Here is an 18248-nt window from a genome sequence, read left to right as displayed (position 1 = left end):
ATCCTCCTAATGAAATTGGTCTCATTTAGCATCAAATCATCATCATCATCATCATCATCATCATCATCATCATCATCATCATCATCATCATCATCATCATCATCATATATATTAAAAGAATTTGTTAAATCTGGTGACAGTCCGCCAGCCTCTCCTACTGAACCGATTTTGCTAAAAAATTTTTTTAAATGTTCCTTATCACATGTAGATGTGTTATGAAGCATTTAGAATCCAAAATTATTTAGTTTGAGCCCAAAAAATTAAAAATGCACTATTTTGAACAATTTTATCTTCGATCTTTGGCCGAATATTTTCATTTGCTAGGCATTTTCTTTATCATCGAATAGTAAACAAAAACTTAAGGCTTCACAGCCAAGTATTTATCAAATAGTAAATCCTTCATAACTATCAAAAAATATACTGACAGTTTTCAACTTATCAATTCACCAGATTCAGACAATATCATAAATCAATCTGAGAAGTCAAAAATGAGTCAAAATTTTGGTCGAGTATGGGGATTTCAGGCCATGTTTTTTCTAAAAATTGAGATCCATGCAGAGGCAGACACCTCGATTTATTGATTTATCATGTGTAATTAGGAGATTTGATTAAAATTTGTGACTCATTGTGCCCGTTGGGGTGGGGGGGGGGGATGTTGAGAGTCAGATTTGAAAATTAGTTTGTCAAAATGAGACTAGAAAAGGGTCTTAATTTTTAAAAATTTTCAAATGGTAGGTTTCAGTCTTCTGTTAATCATGACGAGAAGTTACATTTTTAAAATTTTAACCAATTATCAATCTTGAGCCTCATAATCACCTACTCCATAGAAAACTTCAGAGACAGATTTAGGTACTTAAAGTTAGATCAGTCTCGAGATATGCGTCTTCGACTCCCCCCCCCCCGCGATTATTTCTGACATTGCAATTTTGAATAAAGTGCAGATGTGGCCTTTTTATTTGATTTGTTTTTTGGATGAACATTTTTTAAAAAATTTTATGCTGATTATTCAGGGGGGTTGGGCCGCGAAGCGGCCAGGGGGCGGAGCCCCCTAGTAATAATTATATGACTAAAAGTAGCAAATATGAACATTTTCAAAATTGAGCTTTTTTGCCGAATGAAAGCCAAATAGCCCGTACGAATAGTCGATTATCACTAATTAAGCATCGCTGATCACGTCAAAGCTCATTTATTCTGATTGATCGAGCTTTTTTGAACCTAAAAGTTCAACTTTTTTGAAAAAAGCGTTATTTTGCAGAGAACTTTGCGCTTTTTGGCGGTACTAACCCAAAAAATGAATTCGCTGACCCCAAAACCCCTCATTCGGACACCTCGTACAGCTTAAAAAGCTCTCTAAAGCTCACAAAATTGATTCGAAAGTTCAAGTATTAGGAATATCAAACCTCCTAATACTCTATACTCTCCTAATGAAATTGGTTTCATTTAGCATCAAATATAATCGAAAATGATAAAAATTGGAAAATCTGTACTTTTTCAAATTTGAGCTTTTCAGCCGAATGAACATCAAATAGAGTGTACGAATAGTCGATTATCACTAATTCAGCATCGCTGATCACGTCACGCTCGTTTATTCTAATCGTTCGAACTTTTTTCTACCTGAAAGTTCTAATTTTATGGAAAAAAGCTTCATTTCAGAGGAAACTTTGAGCTTTTTGGCAGTACTAACACCGAAAACGAATCCGCCGTACCCAAAAACCCCACTATTCGTACGGTTCGTACAGACTAAAAAGCTCTCTAAAGCACGCAAAATTGATTCGAAAGTTCAAGTATTAGGAGAATCGAACCTCCTAATACTCCATATTCTCCTAATGAAATTGGTCTCTTAGCATCTTTTATACTCCAAAATGATCAAAATTTGAAAAATTGTGCTTTTTCAAAATTGAGCTTTTCTGCCAAATTAAAGCTAAATAGACTGTACGAATAGTCGATCATCACTAATTCAATATCGCTGATCACGTCAAGCTCGTTAGATTCCGTCGATCGAGCTTCTTTCTAACTGAAAGCTCAACTTTTATGAAAAAAGCTTCATTTCAGTGGAAACTTTGAGCTTTTTGCAAAAACCAACGCCGGAAACGAATTCGCCATACCCAAAAACCCCCTTATTCGTACCGTTCGTACAGCCTAAAAAGCTCTCTAAAGCTCGCAAAATTTATTCGAAAGTTGGAGTATTAGGAGTATCGAACCTCCTAATACTCTATATTCTCCTAATGAAATTGGTCTCATTTAACATCTTTTATACTCTAAAATGACCAAAATTTGAAAAATTGTGTGCTTTTTCAAAATTGAGTTTTTCTGCAAAATTAAAGCCAAATGGACTGTACGAATAGTCGACCATCACTAATTCAGCATCGCTGATCACGTCAAGATCATTTATTTTACGCGCCGAAGCTTTTTTCCGTCCGAAAGTTCAATTTTTTGAAAAAAAAGCTTCATTTTGGAGGAAACTTTGAGCTTTTTGCAAGAACCGACACCGGAATCGAATTCGCCGTACCCAAAAACCCCCTCATTCGTGCAGTTCGTACAGACTAAAAAGCTCTCTAAAGCTCGAAAAATTGATTTGAAAGTTCAAGTATTAGGAGTATCGAACCTCCTAATATCCCATATTCTCCTAATGAAATTGGTCTCTTTTAGCATCTTTTATACTCAAAAATGATCAAAATTGGAAAAATTGTGCTTTTTCAAAATTGAGCTTTTCTGCCAAAATAAAGCCAAATAGACTGTACGAATAGTCGATCATCACTAATTCAGCATCGCTGATCACGTCAAGCTTGTTTATTTTACGCGTCGAAGCTTTTTTCTACCTGAAAGCTCATTTTTTTGTGAAAAAAGCTTCATTTTGGAGGAAACTTTGAGCTTTTTTCAAGAACCAACACCGGAATCGAATTCGCCGTACCCAAAAACCCCTCCATTCGTACGGTTCGTACAGACTAAAAAGCTCTCTAAAGCTCGCAAAATTAATTCAAAAGTTCAAGTATTAGGAGTATCGAACCTCCTAATATCCTATATTCTCCTAATGAAATTGGTCTCACTTAGCATCAAATATGACTAAAAGTAGTCAATATGAACTTTTTCAAAATTGTGCTTTTTGGCCGAATGAACATCAAATAAAGTGTACGAATAGTCGATTATCACTAATTAAGCATCGCTGATCACGTCAAGCTCGTTAGTTTCGATCGATCAAACTTTTTTCCAACTGAAAGTTCAACTTTTTTTTTTAAAACGCTTCATTTCGGAGGAGACTTTGAGCTTTTTGGCAGTACTAACATCGAAAACGAATTCGCCGTTCCCAAAAACCCCTCCATCCATACGGTTCGTACAGACTAAAAAGCTCTCTAAAGCTCGCAAAATCGATTCAAAAGTTCAAGTAATAGGAGTATCGAACCTCCTAATCTATACTATACAGCTGCAAGAAAAATAAATACCCAAAAAATACCCGAGAAATACTCGAAAAATCGGAAAAAAATTCCCAGCCCGATCTATGGCACCTAGAGAGCTAATTTTTTTTTTAATCGACAGCTTAACTTCTCTAGAATACAGGAAAAATACGCGAGGGCAAAAATTTTGGAATTAAAGGGCCCAAATTTTGAGTTGAAGTGGGCTGTTTTTGCCGTTTTTTCGATTATTCTCAAATATATCAAGAACGAAAAAAGCTAGGAAGGTTGTTAATATCTCATTTTAAAGAGCATTAAAATCTGAACATTTCCCTCGATTACATTACCTGTCCAGGGTTTTTAGTTTTTGAGCTATTTTGAATCCAAATTTGAATTCAATTGAATTAAATTATCTCGAAAACTAAAAATGCTAGATGGGTACTGTCAACGAGGGAAATGTTCGAAAATTCATGCTCATTATAATGGCGAAGACAGATCAGCAAAAAGTTTATTATATCGTGCGATTTTGATCGATTTTTATGGCATTTTATAACAAAAAACCGTTAGGACGATGCGTGTACATTCACACCCACACAAGCATACGCACAACCACCAACGTACAACGTCGTTGTTATTCCAGACAGGATCACGCGACATGCGCGCGCATACAAACCTCCCACTCCTCCAACAATGGAATTCTTACGATGCGAGGATTATGATTTTGCAATTCGATCGAACATTCGAACGTGAATTTGTCAACAGAAACAGATATTATTGCTAATGTTATAAAATGTTAATCCGTCTATCTTCGGTGCTTTGCTTTTGCATTTATCATCTATCATTTTAATCAAAGTTTTAATCGAAGCATATCAGTATTTATGTATGTACTTACTTATGTACAAAATTATGTATTATTGACATACCTACCCTTAAACATTGCAAAATCCAAAATTGCTTAAAATGCCATAAAAGACGTTCAAAAATTTTAAAAAAACGAGCTAAAATAACAAAATTTATGAAAATGACTTAAAAATGAATGAAATATTGTAAAAATTTTAAGTACCTAAAATTTCAAAAATGTTTGCTTGAAAATTCATTAAAAGTATTGGAGGTTGAAAAAAATTGTTCAAAGTGCTGAAAGTCGTTGAAAGTGGTATGAAAATGAATGAAGTGCAGATATATGTAGTTTTGAAGGAAAAGTACTTGGGAGCAAACCTCTTCTGAGAGTGAGCGAAGGGGGGTTTGGGGGCGCAGCCCCCAAGAGCGAGTTCCGAGGGCGAAGCCCGAGGAACGAGTATGGGGGTTGGGCCGCGAAGCGGCCAGGGGGCGTAGCCCCCTAGTATCCTATATTCTCCTAATGAAATTGGTCTCATTTAGCATCAAATATGACTATAAGTAGTCAATATGAATTTTTTTTTCAAAATTGAGCTTTTTGGCCGAATGAAAGCCAAATCGGTTGTATGAATAGTCGATTATCACTAATTAAGCATCGCTGATCACGTCAAGCTCGTTAGTTTCAATCGATCAAGCTTTTTTCCAACTGAAAGTTCAACTTTTTTGAAAAAAAGCTTCATTTTGGGGGAAACATTGAGCTTCTTTGAAGAACTAACACCGGAAACGAACTCGCCATACTCAAAAACCCCTCCCTTCGTAGTGTTTGTACAGACTAAACAGCTCTCTAAAGCTTGGGAAATTGATTCAAAAGTTCAAGTATCAGTAGTATCGAACCTCCTAATACTGTATATTATCCTAATGAAATTGGTCTTATTTAATTAGCATCTAACCATCAAAATATACTTACCTACTCAAATAATGATCAAAATTTGGAGTATGCAATTTTTCAGAATTGATATTTTCAGCCGAATGAAAGCCATATAGTCCGTACAAATATTCGATTATCACTAATGAAGCATCGCTGATCACATCAAGCTACTTAGTTAGTTTCGATCGATCAATCTTTTTTCTACCTGAAAGTTCAACTTTTTTGAAAAAACACTTCATTTTTCTGGAAACATTGAGCTTTATGGTGGTACCAACACCAAAAACCGATTCTTCACGTGTCTTAACCCCCCATCCGGACAATTTGTACAGCCTATGTGGTAAAATTTAAAATAGGTATTACCTCTTAATTACGTATTTCACTAGTAGACGATTATTCTCTTTGGATGAGGAAAATGGAGGAGGTAAAGGGAAAAGTACATAATGTAGTGGTTAAGATAAACTTCCTTGCGGGAGATGACTTGTATTTTTACCGAGTTTGAAGATAGGTGTGTGCGTTTTTATATCTGTTTGATATTCCTATTTTTGTAATGTTTTTTATGTTAATTTGTGAAGATGAAGACAGTTCACCCTGCACCTCCTTGGGCTTCGCACAATTCTCTCCTTTCGGTGTTTTCTTCTTGTATTTGCGCGGGGAGGGGGCTCCTTGCAAGTCAGAGGTAGCATCCCTGGCCCACATACCTATAGACACTATGTGTCCTTGATAGGCCAGATCTCACTACTAGCTAGCTCCTGCTGCATTCAGATGCTTGATCATGCATTAAACTTCCTTGTGGGAGATGACTTGTATTTTTACCGAGTTTGAAGATAGGTGTGTGCGTTTTTATATTTGTTTGATATTCCTATTTTTGTAATGTTTTTTATGTTAATTTGTGAAGATGAAGATGATTAAAAGACCATGATTTGAATCGAGAATTTTAATTAATTTCGGAGTTTGTGATTTTTAAATATTATTCAGAGTGCTCATCAGGCTAATTATGGAAACCTAAGTCACTGCACTAAGGGTGCTGGTGTAGGCATGGCTCTGCCATGACCTAAGTAGGTGAGCAACAAAGGTCCTGTAAGATATACCATGATTATATGGTTTTAATCTTTTAATGTATATTTTGTATAGTATGAAATAGTCAATAGGACTTTACACTAGCTTTTTATTTGCTTTATAAATTGAGATGGTTCAATTATGAGTCGAGTTTATTTTTTCTAAATTTAATGATATACAGTAAAAGCTCGTTATAACGCTCTTCAAGGGACCGAAAAAAAAGAGCGTTATAAGCCGAAACGCGCTATAAGCAAAAGTCTCGTTTTAACGCTGATGAGCTTAATATCGCGAACTCCCGTTTTAAAACAAAAAAAAAGCGTAATAAAAGGAAGTTCAAACGTAAATTTTATGTTGGATTTTGAACAACCTGTACTTATTTAGAAGCAAAAAAATCTGAAAGGGAACTATTAAAGTTTGATGTCAAAAAATCTTACTTTTTTTGGCCAAAATCGAAAATAATTCTACTTTTTTGTATGATCTGAAACTGTTGAAAGTTAAAGAGCAGATTTTTTGGAAAAATGTTGCCGAAAAAGTTTTTAAATTTTTTTTTTAAAATCAAAACTGCAAAAAAACTGTTGTTATGGCGAAAATTTTCAGAAAATTTTGCTTTTTTGTCGCAAAAAGTGGTTTTTTGTTGTCAAAATTACAAAAAAAGGTGATTTTTCCTAAATTTTAGAGCGTTATAACGCGATTTATAATTGCTCATGAGCGTTATATCGCGATTAATTTTACATTGGTTTAAATGGGGTTGTCTAGGGACCAGAGAAAATCAGCGTTATAACGAAATCAGCGTTATAACCGAAAGCGTTATAACGAGCTTTTACTGTATCTCGACATATGAGATTTCTATTTTTTATCTTCGAATTACCAAGATGAATTGGTTGGTGAGTTAAGTTCGTTTTTCTTTTGAGTTTAAATATTTGATTTTGCGAACCAAATTTATTCAGATGAGATTTTCTATCTCATCTCCTTCTTGGCTTTGTTTCCAAATTACTTTTAAGGAGAAGAATTTTTAGTTTCTTTATTCGAGAATGATTATTGCTATTATCAAGAAGCTTATGTGGTGTGTTAGGGTTTGTTCTTTATTCTATCCTATTTAAATTGATCCTACCTACTTGTTTAAAAATTCTCCTTCTGATACCCATCTTCTTACCTACCAACTTTTGATACTAGTTCAGAAATGAAACTGGCAACCTCGTGTCCAAAATTAAATCCATTTTTAAATTGTAACACACCACACCTAAAAAGCTCTCTAATGCTCACAAAACTAATCCGAAAGTTCAAGTACCTGTTAAGAGTGTAGAACATTGTGTAATATCCTATAAAATTCTCCTGAATGCAAAATATGATCTGTATAAAATTGAGCTTTTTGCCTTAAAGAAAAATGCAACCAGAGTGTACGACGGTTCGATTGGTAGGTACTAGGTACTAATTCAGCTTCGCTGATCACCACAAGCTCGTTCGTTTTGATCGACGTGGCTTTTTCAACCATGAAAGTTAAATTTTTTAATAAAAAACATCATCAAGTACTTAGGAAACTTCCAAAAATTGTATTTTTTCATATCTTTGAAAAAACGCCACGTTTCGCGTATTTTTTGCGCCTTGTGAGTAGGCAACTTCTTCGACGGTTGGGAAAATTTTGTTTTTTTTATCGTTTAGACGACTTATTTATACAGCTGAAGAGTGCTTTTCAGCTAAATCAAAGCCGTTGAGTTTAATTGTGCAGTCCATTTTAGTCAATATTGTCAAATTACCGATCAAAAGACCCTCCATCTTGGATTTTCTTCCTCAATTTCCAAATTCGTTTGCAAACAGTGGTGTACGATCCCGTAAATTTTCTCCCAATGGAGAGGCGAAGAAGAGATGTGATGTAAGGAATAGAAGCGCTAGTGTAAATTTAAAAATCAAACCAAAAAAACCGAAACTTCAGGTCTTCTTATAATGACCGTAGAAAGCTACGGAAAAAAGTGAAAAAACGTAGAACAGTTGTACAAAAAAGATTAAAATTATCAAATCATATCTTGAAGAACGTTCCTTTGTTATTAAAATTATTTTAGATGTGAATCTACTAGTTCTCGAATTCAGACTCGTGGTTCTGTAACTAAGATGTGAATCTATCTCTCAAATTAGATCACTTTGAGTTTTCTTTCACTGAAAAAAATTAATATTTTATAATTCCCCATAATTGTAACCTAAACTCTCAAATAAACACGAAAAAATTATGTAAATAAATTGTATGTAATGAAATGAAACATAACTAACGTAACATAAGTACGAAAATAAAACATATACTACTTTTAAAAAATAGCTTAAAATTAGAATTTTTCATTTAAAAATGCACTAGTTTTTTGATGACTGTTGCGAAAATCCAACCTGCTGAGCTACAATGAACGAGAAAGGAAAGGGGAATGAACCAAGACCATCACAACAATCTAAATGATCAGTTGAATTAATAAGAAGACTCGGCCAAAAAGAGCAGAAATTTACATCCTGTAAACGAGGTGTCACGTCGCGTCGTCGCAAAGATGCCGCAAAAACAAGCTATTTGAACGTATCTATAACTTTTACCTAGCCCTTAATACCGAGAAAAAAAATGCTGAAAATTAATCCATTAATTACAAAGAGAAAATAATACGAATAAATACAAGATCATGGTCATAATACAATCATAAAATACTATTTATAATACGTTTATTCGTAAATACATTATTAACTATAAACAGAAGGAAAGCTCTCAAATTTTTTTTTCGTCTGAAGCTCTCTCTTAATGAGAAGGAATGCTACTCGAAGGCGTTACAGGTTTTAAAAACAGTTTTTTAACAGCGCTGCTGTTATTCGGATCTGGAAAATGATTAGAAAAAAAATCATGATTATTCGAAAATTATTGGTAAGGGTTATTCGACAGATATTGTCGACTTACTTTTGTAAATTTCAGCAAAGAACAACGTCTCTTCTTTAATATTTCGTACCAGGTCGTCGGTAATGATTATTTGACTATTATGAGGTCCTAGAAGGAAAGCGCTGTGTATTTGCGAAGCCTGAAGTCCAATAAGCGGAGCAACCTTATTAATGAGCTCTTGACAAGTTAGACTTTTCAAGTACGCAGGATGATAAATATTTGAGTTGTTTTCAGTCGATATATACATGGTTAGCTTGGATACGATTGGCCTATCACGTTGAAGAAAAAAACACATAAATTGGAATATGTAAGTATTGCGAGGAACTTGATGATCTATTTTGATTAAATTATTTAACAACAAGCTAGAGGAAAGCAACTCACAAAGAATTGAACAATCTGATCCCGTCTGGTACGCCACAAATTTGAATAAAATCATCCCTCGACATGGAAAGCATATCGGAAACTGTGTAGTTTTCGAATAGATGAATATAAGACCCAAATCTGTTGTATCGCAGCCACTGCTGCATATCTAATATGGATGACTCGCGTGATAAGGTGATATTTGAACTCTACGAAAATGGATGAAAAAATGAAATCAGCTCTCATTCCAAAGCCAGTTAGAATACTTAGGTAAAAAACAAGCAAAAAAAAAGGCGTGCAAAAATATCAAATCACCTGTGGCAAAGTATCAGCGCCAATGGTATCGTTCAAATTTGAATCGTAATCGAAAGTTGAAAGTCCATTATTCGGTCCACCACTGGAGAAGAAAAATTGAAAAATTAAGTTTAAAAAGAATTAAATTGATCATTACATATTATTATTATTAATTTTTTAAATATGTATAAATGAATAAATAATCGGTAGATATATATGCTCAAAATGAAAAAAGTTTGAATTGAATTCTTCATCATGATGAACAATTGTGTTGTAAGTATAATGAGATAAAAGTAAAATTTATTGAATACGATTTTTCTTAATTTGCCAATTGAATAGTCTACCAGAGGAGGGGGGGCAGTAATTTTGAGACTTGATCGAGAAAATTTAAAATGAATAAATTTTCTTCCAAAATGAAGTGGATTAAAATGAAATTTAGAAAAAATTATGTGAAATGTTGTAAAAACTTGCTTGAAGTGATGAAAAAAAAGTCAACTAAGTCAATATAGAAACAAACCCCATTAAAATTGGATACACTGAGCATCAAAAAAATTTTCAATTAAAAAATTACTACAAAATTTATTTTGAAAAATCAGAAAAATTGAGCAGAATAGTGGAAAAATGCTTTGAAGTTCGATAAAATGAACAAAAGAAAAAAATCTTGAAAACGACAAAAAAAATGATGTAGATAGGCATTCTAAAATTTGAGAAAAATTATGCAAAACATATGCCCTAAATATTTACCTGCAGAAGAAAAATTATGGCAATGGAGTAAAAATGACTGAAAATTACCAAAAACTAAAGCAAAACATTCCAGAAACATCAAAAAAAAAAATGAAAATCAGAAAAATTGATTAAACATACTGAAAGAGGTATAGAATTTTGAATTAAATCGCATAAAATAAACACCATGAAAATGACCAAAAAAAAAAAAAAAAAAAAAAAAAACAGCAAGAGAACAAATTTAAAATTAGGTATCAAAATTTACCAAAAATTAAAGAAATTTTACTCGAATCAACAAAATTCAGAGAAAATTCTAGATTATTAAAAATGGCAAAAATTTCAATCAAGCATTGCCCAAATAGAATGAAACTTTCATTTGTCAAAATTGAATGAATATGCTCGAAATATGACAGAAAAATATTTTAAAATCACAAAAATTAATCAAACATCACAAAAGAGGAATTGTCAGTTGAAAAAAATCACATTAAGTATTATTTTAAAAAGAAATATCTGTAAAAACCGATAAAAAATTTCCAAAAATCACAATGAATTTAGAAAATTTCATTTAAATTGAGCAAGATTCATCAAAGATTGTCTATCTTTTTGAAATTCAGTAAAAATGTTAATAAAGTATGTAAGTACAATCGAAATAAAAGGAAAATTCGTCTTGATCACATAAATTATTGAAACGTGGTTCAACCAACAAATTTAAGTCATTGAATGATCAGCATGATTGAGCAAAATACATATTATAAAAATTCTTAATTTATTTATTAAAATTAAAATTCATTTTAAAAAGTACTAAGTACAAAAATTGATCAAATATCACAAAAGAGTGCCGAAGCTTTGAAAAACTCGAATGAATTATCATAAAAAATTAAGAAAAATAAATTTAAAAAAACGGATTAAAAATGACCATAAAGGTGACCATATCAAAAATTATCAAAAATCGAGGAAATTGCAGTGGAACTGAGAGCAAAAGTCAGCAAAATTTACCAAAATTATTGAAAAATAGCAAAAACTTGAATCAAATAGGTACTATAACTAAGAATCAAAATAGAAATAAAATCAAAAAATTGTTCAATTAAATAGTAGGTAAGTATTCAGTTTTAAATGTGATGAAAAATCAGAAAAACAGAGCAACATCACCTATATAACTAAAATTTACCAATAACTTCAATCAAATATTTATAAAATTGAAGAAAAATTCGTCAAAATTACATCGACTAGATAAAAAAAAAAAAAAAAAAAAAAAAAAAATAGTGAAATTCAAAATCACAAATTCATGTTTTTTTCTTTTTTTCGTGTTTATTTTGAGCTCGTTTTCTGCTTCTGATCTTTGAAAATTGAATTCAAAAAACAGAAGAGAATATTTCGATGTTCGAGCAAAGCGAGGGCGAAAGCTTCAAAAAATTTACAATTTGTGAGAACCAAAAAAAAAAAAAAAAAAAAAAAAAATGATATTCCAAAATTCATTTGAATTTCAATCTTATTTCAAACTCGTAACATAAAAATCTAGGAAATTTTTGGGAAATGACGAGGTTTCTTGACAATTTTTGCCAAAGGCGATACCTTAAGCTGCTTTTGGCAGAAAACAAGACTTCAACAATAATTTTAGCCAAAGGCAGGGCTTCTTAGCAATTTTTTAGGCAGTTTTACGTTCGACAATACTTGACAAAAAGTAGGACTTTTTGGGAATTATTGACAAAAAGTGATACTTTTTGGACATTTTTTGCAAAAAAAAGATACTCAGAAGTAATTTTATTAAAACACGAGAATTTTTGTTAAACTGAAAAACTATGACAATTTAAGCAAAAAACGAGCCTTTTTGCAAGTAGGCACTAGGTATTGGCAAAAAATTGATGTTTTTTCAAATTTTGTACAAAGTTCTCAAATTTTGTAAATTTTGTAGGATTTTGATGATTTTTCGTACTTTTCAAGTCCATTTTCAAATTTCGAACTTTCTTTTTGTATTTTCTTTATTACGAAGATGAAATGAAATTTTTGAAACTGCATAAATAAAATATAAAACCACTGAAAATTACCCCCCCCCCCTCCCTAAAAAAAGGGTGAAAATTCAGTAAATTGAGAAAAAATTTAACAAAATTGCATAAAACACCATGAAACTTTGAAAATTGATGATTTTTTCATCAGGTAATGAGATTTTTTCGTTTTCATTTCGCCAAAAATACCTCGAATAAATATCTGACCTGACAAAATCACTTTTTAGGAATTGGTTCGGATAAATAATTATTTGGATTAATGAAATTGTCTAATCAAGTCATGATTTTCCTTTCAGGTAACGTCGTCGTTTTCCATAAACCACCTCGAATAAATATATCCATGTTGACAAAATCGTTTCCAGCTAACGTGGTTTTAAAAAACCATTCTGCATTTTAAAAATCAGGATAATAAAATTTTACAATAACAAACGTATTGAGACAATGAGATATTCTGAAGGTGATACTGATCACGATCAATTACATATTTATTTATTGAGATGTGAGGTGATATGAACATTTGGCAGGTACATATTTGGCAGCATGGCAACAATTTTAAGAAAACAAGTGAAGGGAAACAAGAATAAAAATTCTTCGGTTTTGTTCTCAGAAGATGAAATAATAAAAAAAATCCATCTTTAATTGTCAAAAAAAAGTCCAAATCAGTAAAAAAATACCAATCAATTTTCTCCCTGATCGTATTAAATTTAGACTAAATTTTTTACAAAAAAAATTTTCCATTGCTTTGCATTAGGTAGGTGGTAAAAATTAATTTCAATTTCATCTCAATTTTTCATAATATTAAGACAATTCCTGATAGTTTGTTGATTTTCAAATAAAGCACACGACGAACAATGCCCACTTGATTTACTCCTCCGAGGTCATATTCAGTTATTCACCCTCTTCTCCCTCCCCCTCTCCTCCATGATCAATTAAGCCACAGAATTGGTAACATCAATCGCCAATAAGTTACGTCGAAACACTGTGATTAGATTATTATAACACTGGATCAGAAAATTGATGGTTTATTTTATTTATTAACACACCATCAATACAAGGTGAATATTCCATTTCAAATCAATTTACTTACGTACTATAGGTAATTTCTATCGTTCAATATTAATAAGATCTATCATCAAGATTCTCAATAAAACTCCCACACTGTATTTAGATACAAATATATCCATGTTCCTCCACTCGTCACTCTCTCTCTCTTTCACACCATATTTATTTTCCTCTGCCTGCGTTTAGAAACAACCATCAACACCGAAACGTTAACCCAATCTTTTTCTCAAGCCTATTGTGGTGTTTTAGTTGGCCACACGCGAACCAATCTCGATTCTCGAGTTAAGTACATCTCCTCACACACGTTTTTTAAATGCGACCTTGGCTACTCGTTTAATATAAAAACCCAAGTACTGGTAATAATTTTAGTAAACTTCGAGTTGATATCGCACGTACGAGTACCTACCTAGTAGGACCTACACATACAAATTAATGAATTATGTTAACGTACTCGGAATCTGTATTTCCTGGTGAACTAGTAACAGAGCTATTGGCGGTAACGCATGGGGAAAGTGGATCACCACTGGGACACATCTGTAAAGAAAAAAAAAGAACCATTATTACAAATAACCTCAATTATATTATTTAAAGTTAATAAACGAAGGTATTCCCTAAATAAACACGTCGAATGCGAAATGAAAAATAAAAAAATCCCCTCGGATTTTTAGTAGGTACGTCATTGAGTACATAGATACGGCGAGAGTGAGATTAATAATGTAAAATTTATTCTTACATCCGTGAATACTGTGCATTCGTAGGAATTCTGATAGTTTTCCCTTTCGATGGGTGATTTTTTCATGATCTTTTCACGATCTTGTTTATGTTTACGGTCGGCGCCTTTGAGCTGTAACAAAATACCAATTGGTTCTTATAGTCGAATTCGTCGTTATATTTTTTCGTTTATTTTTCAACCACCTTGTATAAAACGAGAGACTTTACGAGAATAAATCGTTATATTCGAGGATTAATCCAAATTTCACAGAAAACGGTTTTTTTTCCATCAAATTTCGTAAACGAAGAAGGAAAAAAAACAACCGTGTACACACAGTCAACCTTCAAAAAAGCTTAAAAAATCTCTCGTTCTTGTACATACACACAGACACACGCAGTTGTATGGTACATCGGTGATGGTGAAAGAAAAAAAAACAAACGTGGATGCATAACAACCTATGAAAATTCGTCCATTACCTTGAATACTTTTATTTGGCACGAAGCCATGTGCAAACTTCGTGGATTTTTTTCATGCGTATAAGTTTCAATTTGTAAACGAAACGGTACACCTTTTTCTCCGCCATGTTTCTTGGCTGTAAACTCGGTACTGATGCAGTTGACCTGACAGAAACAAAACAATATTAGATGGTGGAAAGGTCAATGAAGCTGGGAAATGGTCGAGAAAGGTGGTTGATTTCTTACTTTAATATAAACGCCGACTTCTTTGGTAGGATCCCATAAGAATTGAACGGCGTTTAGAGCATTGGGATCTTGAAAATGGTCAAAGATACCGTACGATAGAGGTAAATCCAATTGTAGAATTTTATCACCGGGTCTTGACGCTTGCCAAGCGCTCATTTGCTGCTTTTCCATGTATTGCAATCGGCGATCGTGGAATAGAACGCGGATAACACTCTGCAAAATGATACATCGTTACATTATGGCGACTAAATCAATGTACAGACACCCTATTGGTGAAAATCTACACATTCGGGTTGGTTTTTTGAAATAATCTCGACGTGGTGGTACACATGGCTGGTGTGCAGAGAGTCGAATCGAGCCTCGGAAGAACGGAAAATGCGTCACAAAGGAGGCCAGCATGAGCAGATCGCGACAACAACGCGACGTGGCGACTAGAAACTAGAATTTTCTCGATATATCGAAACGGCAAAACCTTGATATTCAATTGAGAATGGTATATTCGCGCACTCGGGAAAAGCGAAAGGTTAAAGCGAGGTTTTCCGCCGACATCCACATGGACAATTGGCAACGGGGTTGCCATTTTTATACTTTGTTGTGAAAAAAATTTCACTCGTGGAACGCCTCTTATAATTTTTATTTTCCGTTTCGACTGTCGTACAATCTGAATGGAGGCGATTATATTGTAGTGGTAAATTTATTCCATTTTTTCTCATATTAATGGGATTTAGATTGAATAAAGTGTCAATGTTGTTCGTTTCGGTTGCGCAGTAGGTTTTTTTTATGTTTTAATTTTTTTTCTTTTCATTCGCAGGGAAAACGAGTAGAAATGTAACCTTGCGATAACCCCATATTTTAGTCTCATTGAGTTTGGTTCCAAACTCATCCGTGGTTTTATGAAGTGAAATTCATGACGGTTGGCAATACTGATTTTATCTGAAAAATGTAACCATACGAACCAGTAGTCAATTTCGTTCTCTTCTCGCTCGCCAAATCGACACTAACGAAGTTATCAACGTAGAAACGACTGGAAATGTTCTATGAATGATTGGATTAGAATAAAATGGAGAATACTGAACAATACGAGGTCTGGCAATTAAGTTCTGGGAAGTGCTTCTGAGAGGTAGAGATACAACACTGGTGTGCTCGCAAACACATTGTTGTGTAGATTAGACCTTCCTTTAATACTGTTATAGGTTGCAAGTCGATCGGGTGAATTTTGCGGGATCTATAGCTGTTTAAAGTGAACAACTTTTAAGGTCGCGTCGCAAAACTTTAAGGGGTGACTTGAGGAGGATGCTTGAGTGAGGGAGATCAGATTTTGAGTTGAGGGAGAGGTAAATGTCCAGAAAGGTCAAACTCGATGTTAAAAAAATTAAGGAAATGTTTGAGGAAGATCAGGTGATCAAAACCTCACAAGAAGTAGGTGATGAGATTCTTGTTGCCAAGTGGCTGTGAGGAAATGTCCTCTGAGGTGAGTAAAAAAAAATTTTCAAAGGAGATTGACCTCATAAGTCGTTATTGTGGTCTTCCTACAACTCAAAGCATCGTATTTTTACTCAATGCGCCCATTTAGAAACCTGTATTGTGTCCCTCAGAGGTGAATTTTTCAAAATTTGAGTGGATGTTTTTGAGTCCTCCTCAAAAATGCAATGGGTGTTGATTCTCAGGTAAAAACCAACTGAGAATGAAGTAGAGGTCCCTAGGAATCAAATCTGGGGTGAAGAAATAGTGAGGAGACACTAAGATGTCTTGAGGAGGTGACCATTCCTCCAAGAAGTAATTTGCAACCCTCCTTTTCACGACGTCCTACCAAAAGTTACGTTCGAAAAATACACACAAAAAAAACGGAACAACCTACGGCATTGAAACTTTGAACATTACAAAAGGAAGGTCCAATCTACTGGACAACGTGTTCGCTAACACTCCAGTGTTGCATCTTCTACCTCTCAGAATGGCTTCCCGGAACTTAGTTGCCAGACCTCGTAATTTCATAATTTCAATCGGGTATTCTCGATTTAAATAAATCATCGGCAAACAACTGGCCTACGTTGGCCAACGTGATAAACAATGTTTCATATTGTTTCGTGGATAATTTGATTGGAATTGTTCATCCTGTGAATATTATTTTGAAGCAATTCAAACGTTCTGAAAAGGAACAGTTCTAACAATAGCCAATAGAACCTTTTCCACTCACACTCCCTAAATTGAACGAAATCAAGCTGAATTGAAACAGTGTGTTTAAACATTTCAGGTGCTGAAGATCATTTTTAAATTTTTGGCAAATTTTTAAAAATTTTAAAAATTGTTTCAAGAGCGAATTTCAAATTTTTTGTGCAAAGTGAATCGATGAGAATAATTCGTTTAATTCAACTTCCATAAATGAACAACCGCTGATTTTGGAATACTCTGCAGAAGCCTCCAGAAATTTCAAATCGCTCTGAAAAGTCTAAAAATAAACTTTAGCACAGTCTATAACTTTAGTGTTGATTCCGCTACACAAGAAAGGTGATATGAAGAATTGCGCCAACTATTGCACAATAGCCCTAATTCCACATGCCAGTAAAGTCACTAAAGTGATGCTCCGAATAATCAACAACAGGATCAAGGCATACTTGCATAGACAGATTCCACCTGAACAGGCAGGTTTCATGCCTGGAAGAGGTATAAGAGAGCAGATTTTGAACATCACACAAATAATCGAAAAATTCCGTGAATTCAACATCCCTGCGGTACATGCTTCGTTTACTATGCAATTTGACTGTGTCAATTGGACAAAACTAAGTATACGATAAACTACACCAGATGGGAATTCCAGAGCACCTAATTGAGCTGATCAAATCACTGTATGACAAGAATGAGATGATGGTGAGAGTAGGCAGAGAGAGTCAAACCCGTTTCATCCAGAACGGGGAGTAAGGTAGGGCTGCTTATTCTTGCCTCTGCTGTTCAACATCTGTGGTGAGTACATCATGCAAAAAGCCTTGGAGAATTGAGAGGGTGGCATCAAAATAGGAGGAAGAAGAATCTCCAATCTCAGTTACACTGATGATAACACCTCCCAGTTGGGTGAAAATCTGCCCTTCTGCCAATAAATACGCGGTAAAGAGCAGTGTAATTGGCGTTTTATACTTCAACACGACTTTCAACTGCTGCCATGCAGCAGATTTTACAGTTTTCAAAATCGCGCTTCAATTCACAGGTGTAATTTGAAGGAACTTGTTAGGTTGTCACATGTTCTGCACAGCAGAAAAAAATTTCTGCTGATAAACGCGCCACAAGAATATTTT

The 18248-nt window shown here is 33.8% G+C and overlaps 1 protein-coding gene across 5 annotated transcripts in view; it reads right to left on the bottom strand.

Annotated features, from left to right (window-relative positions):
- Positions 1-8426: 8426 nt before the first annotated feature.
- gem (gemini) overlaps positions 8427-18248 on the bottom strand; it is a 79845-nt gene continuing 70023 nt past the window's right edge. For all 5 annotated transcript variants that reach the window (XM_065356541.1, XM_065356540.1, XM_065356545.1 and 2 more), the window contains 8 exons: positions 14962-15174; positions 14737-14880; positions 14282-14392; positions 14000-14082; positions 9782-9863; positions 9488-9675; positions 9128-9375; positions 8427-9048 (listed from right to left, as the gene is read on the bottom strand). In XM_065356541.1, the coding sequence (XP_065212613.1) occupies positions 8972-9048; positions 9128-9375; positions 9488-9675; positions 9782-9863; positions 14000-14082; positions 14282-14392; positions 14737-14880; positions 14962-15174 (1146 nt within the window). In that variant the 3' untranslated portion in view covers positions 8427-8971. The remainder of the gene's footprint in view (positions 9049-9127; positions 9376-9487; positions 9676-9781; positions 9864-13999; positions 14083-14281; positions 14393-14736; positions 14881-14961; positions 15175-18248) is intronic.

This window comes from Planococcus citri, chromosome 3 (assembly GCF_950023065.1).
Source record: "Planococcus citri chromosome 3, ihPlaCitr1.1, whole genome shotgun sequence".
Taxonomy (NCBI): Eukaryota; Metazoa; Arthropoda; class Insecta; order Hemiptera; family Pseudococcidae; genus Planococcus; species Planococcus citri.
The sequence above is the reverse complement of the archived record's forward strand: the minus strand, read 5'-3'. Positions and strand labels throughout refer to the sequence as shown.